The sequence below is a fragment of the Chaetodon trifascialis genome, chromosome 2, assembly GCF_039877785.1.
Source record: "Chaetodon trifascialis isolate fChaTrf1 chromosome 2, fChaTrf1.hap1, whole genome shotgun sequence".
Taxonomy (NCBI): domain Eukaryota; kingdom Metazoa; phylum Chordata; class Actinopteri; order Chaetodontiformes; family Chaetodontidae; genus Chaetodon; species Chaetodon trifascialis.
The window spans coordinates 3,584,717-3,599,361 of record NC_092057.1 but is presented as its reverse complement, the minus strand read 5'-3'; the positions used below and the strand labels follow the sequence as shown (position 1 = coordinate 3,599,361).

At 42.1% G+C, this 14,645-nt stretch overlaps 2 protein-coding genes across 2 annotated transcripts; both read left to right on the top strand.

Moving 5' to 3' along the window:
- The first annotated feature begins 5,459 nt into the window (after positions 1-5,459).
- Positions 5,460-8,926, top strand: fgg (fibrinogen gamma chain). The gene is made up of 9 exons (XM_070983306.1): positions 5,460-5,598; positions 5,684-5,731; positions 5,819-6,005; positions 6,248-6,332; positions 7,020-7,150; positions 7,453-7,586; positions 7,778-7,962; positions 8,127-8,404; positions 8,514-8,926. Exons 1-9 carry the CDS (start codon positions 5,536-5,538, stop codon positions 8,699-8,701), a joined length of 1,299 nt encoding a protein of 432 aa, XP_070839407.1. The 5' UTR covers positions 5,460-5,535; the 3' UTR covers positions 8,702-8,926.
- A 1,608-nt stretch (positions 8,927-10,534) lies between these two features.
- On the top strand, positions 10,535-13,210 carry LOC139345464 (fibrinogen gamma chain-like). Its single transcript, XM_070984071.1, has 5 exons — positions 10,535-10,628; positions 10,946-11,079; positions 12,289-12,473; positions 12,636-12,913; positions 13,023-13,210. The coding sequence occupies exons 1-5, from the start codon at positions 10,535-10,537 to the stop codon at positions 13,208-13,210; spliced, it is 879 nt and encodes a 292-aa protein (XP_070840172.1).
- Positions 13,211-14,645: the final 1,435 nt, after the last annotated feature.

Sequence of the window (14,645 nt, the reverse complement as noted above, 5' to 3'; positions counted from 1 at the left end):
AAGGTCAAGCATAGGCTCAAAAATTAGATTCACAGAGGTTCATAAGAAATTCAAATGCTGTTAAATGCTGCAGATAAATTAATCAATCAATTAAAAAAGGAAGAAATCCAAAAAGTTTGGCTATTCTCCAGTTTGCAAACTGATGTTTGTTTGTTTATTTTGTTTTTGTTTTTTTCCAACTTTCGTTTACTTTGGAACAAATGTCTAATTAGACTATTAAGCTGATTACCCTCCGGACAATGAGAGAAGAGAAGTCGGTGGGCCGTGGACTTTGTTGACTCGGTTAATCTGTTCTGTCCCGTTGTCAGTCCAGGATCAGTGTTGGGAGAAAGGGGTCTGTGCTGGACGGTCTGCACCTTCTCAGAGGAACCATATGATGAGATAAAACATTCCTTTGACCAGATTACCATAATCCTGTGGGCTTCAGTTGCACACTCATCTTTCAGCCCAGAAAATACCTTGAGAAAAACTTGATCTTGTGTCTTTGAATTATTTGTTATCGAGCGTTTGCTGACCCAGATACTGTAAAATCCTCGCTAAAGGGATAAATTATTGCCGGTACTTAAGTTCGGCCAGCTGTTTTTTCAGACTGTGAGAAAAGCAGTTTGACCCACAAAGCATACATACCGTACGTTTGAGGAAGTGTGTGATTTATGAGTATACATACTGTACAGGTCAGCTGCTGAACTTCTACCCTGCAAATTTTGCAAATGAGAAACTCACATTCATAAATTATACGCAAAAACTAACTGTCTGATCCCTGTTTGTGAACAGCGTGAGCCAACAGTCTTGAGTCAATCTTTGTCTTGTGTGATGTATTTTGGACCAGAGCACACATTTATTATCAGTCAGAGGTTAACTCTTTGTACGTTTAACACAGGATTTATATTACTGTCCTTTATGCCATAATTAGTGGTGGAAGTATTATTCCCAGTCAGTACTGCAATGTAAAAATACTGCACTGCAAGTACTTCACAAAGTTACTTAAGCAAAGGTACATAACTATTGCCAGTAAATTGCACTAAAGTATTAAATTTAGCAGTTATATTACATTAGCTTGTTACTGACGCTTTACACTGCAGCTACTGGAGGAGTTGATTTAATATTGTTTGGATGAAAAGAAACTACCTGCAGTAACTACAGCTGCCAGATAATTGTAGTAAAACAGTGCATGTAGTTCAGTAGAAGAATAAAATGGAAATATTCAAGGTTAGGTTCAGGTTATCGCTGGCATTGGTCAGTAAACTTACACATGTAGTTTTACTTTATATCTTTGTTTAGCTTGATAAGTTGGTTTAGGAGACATAAAGAAGTGCAGACAGTATAAATCAATCGGGGTCATAAATGACACGTAGATGTGAGAACGAGGGAATGTAAAACAAGTGTCAACATTATGTAACATGGAAAGTGTGTCCCACTTCTTCTATTATCAAAACTGCAGGAACAAACGAACCCGCTTCAAACTGAGTGCAGGCAAACTGAACACGGAGGCAGAGCAGAGTTCAATAAACATATATGGCAGAGCTAAAATTTAGAGGAGCACGTCCAGGTCAGCGCAGAGCACGGCATCATTTTCTTGTCGGATGACACTGAATTAAAGTCATTCATGACATGTGAACAGCAAAGCACAACAGCTTCACTGCATATTTTGCCTCAGACCCACGTTCAGCTGAGTCGACTTACCGTCTGTGACCACAGGTTGAACCCTGAGGTGGCATTATAACAAACCTTTGCCCTCTGTCCCGGGGAGATTTACGCCATGGTCAAATGGCTCCAGACTTATAGTTGTGGCCAATGGGGGACCCTAACCAGGCTCTTTGAATTTAATTCCTGGTCAGATCACTTGTTAAACTCTGCTGACTTTGTTTTTCAGCCTTGAAACTTAAGTTGATTACTGATAAACAATGAGTCAGCACCAAGTTTGTATAGATTACCAGGAAAACATTTGAGAATTGCAGCCCTTAAAAAGGAAAAGTAAATACTTTGCATTGCTTTTCTGTTGCCCTGCATCCAGAGAAAAGTGCAGACAGTGTGAGACTGTCAGCCTGAATACATCAGCTACAACAACAGGCCAAAGCACATCACATCCTGGACATGGCGTGAAGGGAGAGTGGCCATGTCTTTATGGCACTTAGAGAAGGAGACACTTTCCATCTGGTGTTTGGACAGAAAGAGGCCAGTTCAGCAAAAGTTCAGCACTGTTTAGGTTCACGAGCCCGGCAGTTCATTCTCAGGTCAGTGAGGTTTTATATCCGTCCTGCGCCTGTTTTTTTCCACATAATAAAACCAGGTCACACAGAGGTACTTATGGCAAGATTTATCATCTCATGTCAACACCGGGGCCCGCAGATGAGCCTTATTTATCTTTATTTTGCCACATGTATCTGCGCTGTTTGTTTTGATGTAATAAAAAAGAGGTGCGTTTGCCTGGAGCACCCTGGTGAACATCCACTGGATAACCATTGTCAACAAGTGTGCAGTGTACAAAATGTTGGAGCGATCGGCGTAAAGTGGCCTTGAACAGCATGCACTGCAAACACTCCTGTCAGAAAAGAGGAACAGTGCACGTTTATCCTCTGCGTCACTGTCACTCAGCAGTGCTAAAGACTGCCTATAATTTAATGTCGAAGCGATCACCCACTGACATTTTAACCTTAAAACCCACAGCAGATAAATACATATATATATATCTTATGAATGTGGGCTTCTCGCCCCACACTCATCTGTGCCATGAGAAGACAACTGCATCTCAAACAAGCAGCAGCATGAAGCTAAATGCTAAATTTTCATTGTCCTGGAGTTGAATTTTTGATCTGAAGTCCATCGAACGCTTCCCCTGGTTACTGAATTGTTCATTGCAGCCACATTCAAGCAGATGGTGCACGTAGCGTCCAGCCCTTCAAATCATGCCTGACTGTGATTATTTGTCTGCCTGATTTTGAGTGATCCATCACTGAGGGCCAAAGCCAGGATTTTAGGAACACAGATGCTATCGGACCAACAGGCCAGACGGTGCATCCACTCGTTTGTGGAAAACTTTCCACTGCACTGTTTTCTCTGTTTCACCTTTAGCTCTTCTAGAGGGGAGTCTGATATTTATATATATATATATATATATACATATATATATATGTATAAACTGCATTTCATAACGTCAGTCTAAACAAGTCTAAAAACTACATCAGACTCCTTTATTTATTCATTTGTTGTCATAAGAGCCATCCCAAAATGCCCCATGTGAGTTTTTTTGGATTTGGATTCTCTGAAAAACAGATCATGACCTCGTGTCCTTAATTTTGGGATCGCTGCCTTCAGTTTTCCACTGTTGAAACACTTTTTGGAAAATCATTGTGGAATCTTCAAGGAAAGAAAATCTGGTTTGAATGTAGTCAGCCTTCATGCAGATTAGCACAGCATTGCTCAGAGTTCATAACAGTGCTCATGTTTAGAGTTTGACAAAGATCATAATTATTCATTTCAGGCATCGTCGCCTGACATGATGCGATGAGTCTTCACAGTCACACTGAGGAGATTTCTCTTCCCCTGCTCTCATCGATTCATTCGCCTTGTGCTCAAGTGATCCAGCTCCAGTTCAGCTCAGCTGCACATGTGCTTCTTACAAATTAAGTCCATAAAAAACGTGCAGTATTTTCCAAGAAAGCACGCAGAAGCTGATTTTCCTGCAGAGTGAAAGAAGCAAGTGATTAATGCTCTTTTGTTTGTGAAACACAGGCTGTGAGCTGTGTGAGAGTGCTATTCATTATGCACTCTAAAGATGTATTATCTTATGCACCACATACGGGTTAAACTTGTTTGATCATAAATACAATTACTAGTTATGTTTCAGTCAGATCTCACAGAAAATCAAAAGTCATTGCAAACAGTCACACGGATCTACATAACTTTGCACTTTAACCAGAGCTTCTTTGCTTTCTTCTGGTTGCTAATGAAGGCTCCTCTTCAGGCGTGCTCACTGGTTGTTCACAGTGAGAGTGTTTGGTTTACTGTGGCTCCACTCCCACTAGTGGTTTGTCCTTCCACTGCAGCCAAGTTTCAAATGACAGATGACGAGATAGTAAGTGAAGGAGTTTGTGTAAAATGCACTTTTTGATTACAGTTCAGTTTAAATCACCAAATTAAGCAAACTCAAATATTTCCAGTAAACGCCACTCAAACAATATGAATTCAAAAGAAGTGAATAATTTTAAGTATTAAAACTTAATGTTTTAACATTTATAATATTGTTTTTTTTATCTTTAAATGCGTTATAACTCAAAACAGCTTAGTTAATACAACTTAAAACCATTGAGCCAGCTGATAACCTTAATTACATTGAGTAATACCAACTTAAAATGTCAAATTAAAAGTATTTTGCTATATCTGCAATTTAATACAGTGTACCTTGCATTGTATGTTTGTATGTAAGCCCATTTCTAGCAGGAAAAGGAAAAAGGATGACTATTTAGGAATGATAAAAAATGAAATATTCAAAATTATGAGATCACAATTCAAAGTTACGATATAATAAATCCAACATTTTCAATAAAGTTTGCTTCTTCAATAAAAGTTATGAAATAGTGAGTCAAATTTTTCAAAAGGCTGAATCAGCTTGAAAGTTTTCATTTCTATAATTTCAATTATTCATCTTTTTTTTTTTTTTTTTTTTCCAGGCAGAAATGAGCTTCCATACAGCGACAGCAACAAGCTCCCCAAATGAAACACAGAATAAATCATCTGTAACTGCCCCCCAGAATGACCCGCTGAAGCATTTTCTGCAACCATGAGCAGGACAACATCAGTATTCGGTGTCTCACAAAAGACTTACAAATTACAGTTGATAAAATAAAAGTGTTTTCTGATTTTATGGCTTACGGTGCTTTTGTGCCTAAACCTAACAACCTGTGGTTATACTCAAGATGCTTACGTTCAAGATGTCCTGTGAATATATTTGAGCTGACCCTTGCTCGTCAGCTCACAGAGCATTTTCTGTGGTCGTGTTGTGCTCCTGTTTCACAAGCTTCATCACCAAGAATTTGATGGCAAATCTTTATTGACAACACACTGATGTTAATGTTTCACAGGGACGTGATAATGACACTGTGTCTTTAAGGAATGACTCATGTTCGCATTTGTCTTTGTTTTTTATCATTCGATGATTAAGAATTGTAAATAAACTGTGTTCTGCTCTGAACTGGAATACGTTCAGTTTGACTGACAGTCCAGCACAAATCATGAGTCATTTTTTTCAGTTTGCTTTGTCACCATTAGCGACACTGGCCTCTAAATGTAAAGTTTACTGTAAAGTCACAGACGGCTGCGTTCTGATAGCTCAGCTACACAACACGTCAAATCTGGGAATCGACCACTGGTGGACGTCTGAGTCACAGCTTTGTCCCAACACAGTGAGTGGGATGTTTGCATACGAGCCCATTATCAAACACTGAGCTGAGGACCTTGTTCAGATAAATATCCCACAGAGTCGAGCTGCTCTTCATTCTCCAACAAGACGAAACCACAACTGGTGGCCAAAGCAGTATGGCTCCATCACTTCTTGCAACGACAGGAGGACTCCTCTTACTTTTCTCCTTCTCGTCAGCAGTAAGTCACTGAATTTGGATTTTTCACTCATGCAGGTTCCTTGAGCACAAACATCTAAATTGCTTTTATCTTCTTTTGTGTATAGCAAATCAGAGGAGACAACCTTGCAACATGCACCCCACATGACGCCTTTGTAAGTATGAAGATAATAATAATAAACTCATATGTTTTTGCAGTTTGGGCTGCGTATGTTCTTCACCCGTCACCTGTCTGTGCACAGGGACAATACTGCCCCACGACCTGCGGAGTGGCTGATTACATGCTGAGGTACATGCCCGATGTGGACAAGGATTTGGACGATTTGCAAGACGCACTTGAAACAATCGCCAATTTGACCCAAGGGGCAGAAGAAACTGTTGTCTACATGAAGGATTCTGTCACTTCAGCTCAAAAGAGTTCCCCGCCAGGTAACACTCTCAGCTTGGCACCATCTTCACACAACTGACTTTGAGTCTCTCTGTTAATATGATGAGATGAGTTCAGTCTGTTACGGTTATTGGTGACTTGTTTTGAAATGTGTTCTTTGGATGAATTCATTTAACTTGACTCAAGCACAAACTCTTGTTCATATGTTTTAAGTGTCATTAAACTGTGGTGAATGCTTTGAAACAGCCTGGAGGTCACGACGGGCTCTCACTTTTTATTTCAGACACGTACTTCAAAAAGTCATCGAGCATGCTGGATGATGTCATTCGATTTGAAAAGACCATCATCGCGCAGGAACAGCAAATATTGTGAGTGAAGCACTGAAGTTGCAGAGTTTGACATTTACTCAAGAATTACTCTTCAGTACATTTTTGAGCTGCTTTTACTGCTGTTGCTCTGTTTTATAATCCAGTGCTTTTATTTGACAGCTGTAGTTACTTTGCAGATTAAAAACATGAATATACAACATATGAACACCTTACAAATCATGACGCGTTAATACATCGATACATAAAACACAGTATGTAAAATTTATCAAATTGTCTCCATTTCTACCAGTTTTAACATGAAAGAGCTTCAACACTGAAAAAGCCACTGCTGACTTTAAATTTTGCTGCTTTAAATTGTGATTATTTTGATGCTGGTCCTCACCAGTATGGCTTTTTTTTTTTTTTTTTTTTTGACATCTCCGAGCCGCCCACACCTTCAGGTCACTGCACACTCACCCACACAGTCAGGACTGAACACAGATCAAGGGGCACTTTTCCACCCACTCCTCTTTGCCCTGCAGACACTGGAACTTAAAGGAAGCACTCAAATTTAAGTCACATCTTCACGTCCTTCTCCAAATTTGATCCATCAGTTTTTCCCATTATCTTCTTATTTCTGGCTGATTCTGTAAAATATCTTTGGACTTCATTGTTTTGTGCTTCCGTGTGAGAAACTGGAACACGCATTACTCAGAACACGGCTCGTATTTGTTTATCTCTTTGCAGTGATCTTCAGAATTTAATCACATCCAATGAAAGGAGGATGGCAGACTTGAAACAGCTCTCCATTCAGCTGCAGCAGAAATGCAGCGAGCCCTGCAAAGATACGGTCGAGATCCAGCCCACCACAGGAGCAGGTAAAAAAAGATAAATACATTCAATTCATTGACCCTCAGGCCATTCTCATTTCACAAGAAGTTTCTCAATCATGCCTCAGCTGAACAGCGTTTGTCCTTGGTTGCACACTAAAATCAATACGGTGCATCAGCGAAAAGTAAACACGTTAATTCCAGATACAATCTAGTGTGACCTCATTTCTAAACTTTAAAATTCAAAGAAACTTGGATATAGTTACTTAAGAAATAAGAAAAAGTTTTCTTTTGACATATTTAATAATACTGAGCTTTTCGTTTTTCTTCTTCTTCCCTTTTTACATCAGACTGCCAGGACATTGCAAACAAAGGCGCCACCACCAGCGGCCTTTACTACGTGAAGCCAGCGAAAGCCACCGAGCAGTTCCTGGTCTATTGTGAGATTGACAGCTTTGGCCGCGGCTTCACAGTAATACAGAGGGTATGCTTCACCTTTGTGGCTTCAAAATGAAGGAAATCCCACCCACCCTCTCCACAAGCAGCTTCACACAGTAGCTCAGTGGGCTACTTTTCCAAGAGTGACATTCAAATCTTAACTGCAGACACGGGAGTCAGGATGTTGCACTTCTGTTTAAAAAATGTTGGCATTGATCGCTTTTTTTGTGCCCGCAGAGACGCGATGGCAGCGTGGACTTCCACAAGGACTGGATCCAGTACAAGAACGGCTTTGGCTACCTGTCACCAGACGACACCACAGAGTTCTGGCTCGGCAATGAGAAGATGCATCTGCTGACTGTCGGTACGACCATCCCGACTGTGCTGAGGATAGAGCTTGTTGACTGGGACGGCAACAAAAGGTACACACACACACATGATAACAGTTTATGCAAGAGGAGAGCAAAGGGACTCTCTGACAAGTCAAACATGACCCTGATGATGAGGTTTGCTTTGAAGAGAAAAAAATGACTCAGCAGGTCACAAAGAGCTAACATTAATCCTCTCTGTGGCCTCCTCGCTTCAGGTATGCTGACTACACCATGTTCAGAGTCGGGTCAGAGGCCGACATGTACCGTCTAACATACGGTTACTACTTTGGCGGCGACGCTGGAGATGCTTTCGATGGCTTTGACTTCGGCGATGATCCCAGCGACAAGTTCTACACATCTCACAACGGCATGCAGTTCAGCACCTTCGACAAGGACAACGACAAGTATGACGGCAACTGTGCTCTGCAGGACGGCTCCGGCTGGTGGATGAACAGATGTCATGCTGCACATTTGAACGGCAAATACTACCAGGGTAAGACCACATGGCTAAAAATCAAAGCCAGACACTTGTTATCTAAGCACATATGTGAGTAAAAATCATCTGAAGTCCACGCTGAACTGTCTGTGTTCTCTTCATGTAGGTGGCAGGTACACAGAAAAGGATGCAGGTGAATTTGGTTATGACAACGGCATTATTTGGGTCACATGGCACAACCGCTGGTACTCCCTGAAAGAGACCACCATGAAGCTCATTCCCCTCAGCCGCATCACAGCAGGCGGTGGACAGCAAGCTGGGGTCAAACAGTTCGGTGGACTTGGAGATTCTTAAAAAGCAGACTGATGTGTTTGTGGTCTGTTTTGGATGCAGTCAACATGCTGACCACAACAGCAGCAGCCGCCTGAAATGACACAAGAGGCCTTCACGGAAAATTTCTGACTTTATGATGTGTCTCGCACATTTTTTGCTGATCTGACCCAGCAGGACACTGATGTTTGCATTTTCCTTTTCTTCTTCTGTGTGTTTTGAGCACTGAATAAATGTCTTTTCGTAAGCAACTATGGTCTGCCTGTTTCTGTCTGCAAAGTACAGCGAGCACATTCAGTCATGTGGCTACAACCCAAAAACTGAAAGAATCACACAACACACTGAACTATGCTGAGGTGCTGCATTTAGAGCAACAAGAGAAAGAGAAAAAGTTTATTTCTTTTGGCCAATCTGGACAGGTGAGTTGCTCTGCAATGGAAGATGTGAAGCTCACTCTATCATTAGAAGCAGAGTGTAGTGGACGGGCTGTGGTGTATGGTTTGACCGTGTCCTGGGTGTAGGATGGGTCTGAGCCGCTCGCAGCACAACAGGCAGGTGCCATTGTGTTGAATTGGATTGGAGCCGCCATCTGTAGCCAGTGTAGGATGCAGAGGAGCGGTGCAGTGTGAGGACCAGCAGGGTTGCTTTATTCTGGATGAGCTGCAGGGCACATGCATCCACACCAGCCAGCAGTTTATGCCTAAGATGACAAGAGCCTGGACCCCAACCTGCACCACCTCCTGGGTGACGAACGGACGTATCCTCCTGATGTTGTAGAGGATGGATTTGCAGGAGTGGATTGTTGCAGTAGTGTTGGCAGTGAAGGGCAGTTGGTCATCCAGTGTCACACACAGCTGTGTTCTGATAGCTCAGCTACACAAGGCGTCAAATCTGGGAAATTGACCGCTGTTGGATGTTTGAGTCACAGCTTTGTCCCAACACAGTGAGTGGGATGTTTGCATACGAGCCCGTTATCTAACGCTGGCCTGAGGACCTTGTTCAGATAAATATCCCACAGGGTCGAGCTGCTCCTCATTCTCCAAGAAGACGAAACCACAACTGGTGGCCAAAGCAGCATGGCTCCATCACTTCTTGCAACGACAGGAGGACTCCTCTTACTTTTCTCCTTCTCATCAGCAGTAAGTCACTGAATTTGGATTTTTCACTCATGTAGGTTCCCTGAGCACAAACATCTAAACAGTTTTTGTCTTTTTTTGAGTTTAGCAAATCAGATTAGACAACATAGCTACATCCAGCATTAATGGCGGCGTTGTAAGTATGAAGTGACGTATACTAAGCTTATGTTTTTGCTGTGTGGGTTATGTATGCATATATCTATGAGCACACTGTCATCAGTGTTTTTCTCTTGCTTTGTCTATATGCAGGCAAAGAATTGCTGTCCTACATGTCAAGTGGCTAATAACCTGCTGAGGTACATGTCCGGTATGAACAATTATTTGAACAATTTGTAACAGGAACTTGAAACAATTGCCAATTTGATTCAGCCGCCCACGCCTTCAGGTCAATGAAAACCATCTGTCCTCACCCACACAATGAGGACTGAAGTCAGATCAAGAGAGAGACATTTTTCCACTCACTCCTCTTTCCCCTGTAGACACTGGAAGTCAAAATCACTCCTGACATTAAAAAAAATACACTCAAATTTAATAATGTATCCCAAATTTGATCCAACATTTGTTTCCTTTGCTCCTTTTTTTAATTTCATTATCCTCTAATTCTTGTTCTACTGTGTAAAACATCTTAAGGCTCAACTGTTTTGTACTTCTCACTGTGGAAGAAATGTGTTTCCCTCTTTCCAGTGAGCTCCAGAATTTGATCTCATCCATTGAGACAAAAATGTCGGACTTGAAACAACTCTCCTCTCAGCTGCAGCAGAAATGCAATGAGTCCTGCAAAGGCACAGCTGAGATCCAGACCGCCACAGGAACAGGTTAAAAAAAATAAATAAAAAATAAAAGCAATTCATTGAATCTCAGGCTGTTCCAATTCCACAAGAAGTTTCTCAATCATGGCTCAAATGAACAACATTTGTCCTTGGTTACAGACTAAAATCAATATGGCGCATCAGTGCAAAGTAAACACATTTATTCTAGATGTAATTTGCTTCAAGTAGGTCATTTCTAAACTATGTGGTTAAAAGAAATGTGGACAAAAAACATGATGATTTGGGTCTTGATTTTTAATAAACAGCATTAGTCTGGAATGAATCAGACCTCTTTTACATTGTAAGTCTGTTTTCTTCATCAGACTGCCAGGACATTGCTAACAAAGGCGCCACCACCAGCGGTCTTTACTATGTGACACCATCGAGAGCCACCGAGAAGTTCCTGGTCTATTGTGAGATTGACAGCTCTGGCCGTGGTTTCACAGTAATACAGAGGGTACGCTTCATATGAATGATTACGGAAAAATTACTCTTTACTGTTTTCATTTTGTACCGATGATTCCTAAGCATTACTTTCTCAAAGAATTACAACTTAATCCCCAGAAAAAAAAATCTGAAATGAGTCCTGAAAGCAAACAACTGATCATAAAGAAAGAAAAAAAAAAAAGAAAACTGACTAAATAAAACTAAGTCTAAACAAATGGGTGTTGAGCTGCTTTTTAAAGGTGTCAGCAGACCTTGAGTCCAATGGGAGAGCTTTCCAAAGTTGAGGAACAACAACCTCAAACACACAGTCTCCTTTTTTTCTTGGGCCAAAGAACAATCAACAATTCCTGATTAGGTATTTTAGGGCTGCAGTACCTTGTTAATGAAGCCTGGTGCCTGACCACGCAAGGCCCTTCACGAGAACATGCTCCTCCTCCGATAGTAGAAAGAGGAACGAACCAGTTAGTTTACTTGCTGGCCAAGACTCAAAGCCTGGCCTATAGAAATGAAAAGATTATGGAGGGTAAGTTTTACAGAAGATGATCAGAGCCAAGGCTTCCCATCATCTTTGGGACAATCTTTTTTGCAGTTGAGGCAATTCAGTAGAACAGACAGTTTTTCCACATTTTGAAGTTTAAATGAAATGTATAATTGAATATCATCTGCATAACAGTGGTAGGCAATACCTTTAAAAGGAGGTATTATCTGCTGGAGAGGAAGCATGTACAAAGCAAACAGCTGTGTACCCAGGACAGAACCATGGGGAACACCACAGGACACACCAGATACCCCACCAGTCTAGTCTTTGTAGGAGCAACTTTTTTTCCAGGAATGAAAGGCAGTGCTTATTAAGAAATTGAACTCCACATCATGATTCTACAGGGCTTGACGGAGGGTTGAACCTTGTGTTTTGATCTCTGAAGATGCAATGCCTTCCGGAGTGTCATTGACATTTTCTTAACCTCTTTTTGACAATTTATTTCATCATAAATAACTGAAAGAGACAAAACATAAAAGTCGACGCAGTGTAGCAACTTTTAAATGCTGTGAATGTAAATGCAAACACTAACGAGTTGTGAACAGTTTTCATACAGTCCCTTAGTGAACCAGCTTTCAAATCTGTCAGGATTTAACAAACATTTTGTTGATTAACTGCAGAAATGGGAGTCAAGATCTTGCACTTCCATTTCAGAAATTTTGATCCAGGTTTTTTCCACAGAGACGCGATGGCAGCGTGGACTTCAACAAGGACTGGGTCCAGTACAAGAATGGCTTTGGAGATCTGTCATCAGACGACACCACAGAGTTCTGGCTCGGCAATGAGAAGGTGTATCTGCTGACTGCCAGTTCAATCATTCCAACTGTGCTGAGGATAGAGCTTGTTGACTGGGACGGCAACAAAAGGTACACACACACACATTAATAGTTTATGCAAGAGGAGAGCAAAGGGACTCTCTGACAAGTCAAACATGACCCTGATGATGAGGTTTGCTTTGAAGAGAAAAAAATGACTCAGCAGGTTATAATGAGCTAACATTAATCCTCTCTGTGGCCTCCTCGCTTCAGGTATGCTGACTACACCATGTTCAGAGTCGGGTCAGAGGCCGACATGTACCGTCTAACATACGGTTACTACTTTGGCGGCGACGCTGGAGATGCTTTCGATGGCTTTGACTTCGGCGATGATCCCAGCGACAAGTTCTACACATCTCACAACGGCATGCAGTTCAGCACCTTCGACAAGGACAACGACAAGTATGACGGCAACTGTGCTCTGCAGGACGGCTCCGGCTGGTGGATGAACAGATGTCATGCTGCACATTTGAACGGCAAATACTACCAGGGTAAGACCACATGGCTAAAAATCAAAGCCAGACACTTGTTATCTAAGCACATATGTGAGTAAAAATCATCTGAAGTCCACGCTGAACTGTCTGTGTTCTCTTCATGTAGGTGGCAGGTACACAGAAAAGGATGCAGGTGAATTTGGTTATGACAACGGCATTATTTGGGTCACATGGCACAACCGCTGGTACTCCCTGAAAGAGACCACCATGAAGCTCATTCCCCTCAGCCGCATCACAGCAGGCGGTGGACAGCAAGCTGGGGTCAAACAGTTCGGTGGACTTGGAGATTCTTAAAAAGCAGACTGATGTGTTTGTGGTCTGTTTTGGATGCAGTCAACATGCTGACCACAACAGCAGCAGCCGCCTGAAATGACACAAGAGGCCTTCACGGAAAATTTCTGACTTTATGATGTGTCTCGCACATTTTTTGCTGATCTGACCCAGCAGGACACTGATGTTTGCATTTTCCTTTTCTTCTTCTGTGTGTTTTGAGCACTAAATAAATGTCTTTTCGTAAGCAACTATGGTCTGCCTGTTTCTGTCTGCAAAGTACAGCGAGCACATTCAGTCATGTGGCTACAACCCAAAAACTGAAAGAATCACACAACACACTGAACTATGCTGAGGTGCTGCATTTAGAGCAACAAGAGAAAGAGAAAAAGTTTATTTCTTTTGGCCAATCTGGACAGGTGAGTTGCTCTGCAATGGAAGATGTGAAGCTCACTCTATCATTAGAAGCAGAGTGTAGTGGACGGGCTGTGGTGTATGGTTTGACCGTGTCCTGGGTGTAGGATGGGTCTGAGCCGCTCGCAGCACAACAGGCAGGTGCCATTGTGTTGAATTGGATTGGAGCCGCCATCTGTAGCCAGTGTAGGATGCAGAGGAGCGGTGCAGTGTGAGGACCAGCAGGGTTGCTTTATTCTGGATGAGCTGCAGGGCACATGCATCCACACCAGCCAGCAGTTTATGCCTAAGATGACAAGAGCCTGGACCCCAACCTGCACCACCTCCTGGGTGACGAACGGACGTATCCTCCTGATGTTGTAGAGGATGGATTTGCAGGAGTGGATTGTTGCAGTAGTGTTGGCAGTGAAGGGCAGTTGGTCATCCAGTGTCACACACAGCTGTGTTCTGATAGCTCAGCTACACAAGGCGTCAAATCTGGGAAATTGACCGCTGTTGGATGTTTGAGTCACAGCTTTGTCCCAACACAGTGAGTGGGATGTTTGCATACGAGCCCGTTATCTAACGCTGGCCTGAGGACCTTGTTCAGATAAATATCCCACAGGGTCGAGCTGCTCCTCATTCTCCAAGAAGACGAAACCACAACTGGTGGCCAAAGCAGCATGGCTCCATCACTTCTTGCAACGACAGGAGGACTCCTCTTACTTTTCTCCTTCTCATCAGCAGTAAGTCACTGAATTTGGATTTTTCACTCATGTAGGTTCCCTGAGCACAAACATCTAAACAGTTTTTGTCTTTTTTTGAGTTTAGCAAATCAGATTAGACAACATAGCTACATCCAGCATTAATGGCGGCGTTGTAAGTATGAAGTGACGTATACTAAGCTTATGTTTTTGCTGTGTGGGTTATGTATGCATATATCTATGAGCACACTGTCATCAGTGTTTTTCTCTTGCTTTGTCTATATGCAGGCAAAGAATTGCTGTCCTACATGTCAAGTGGCTAATAACCTGCTGAGGTACATGTCCGGTATGAACAATTATTT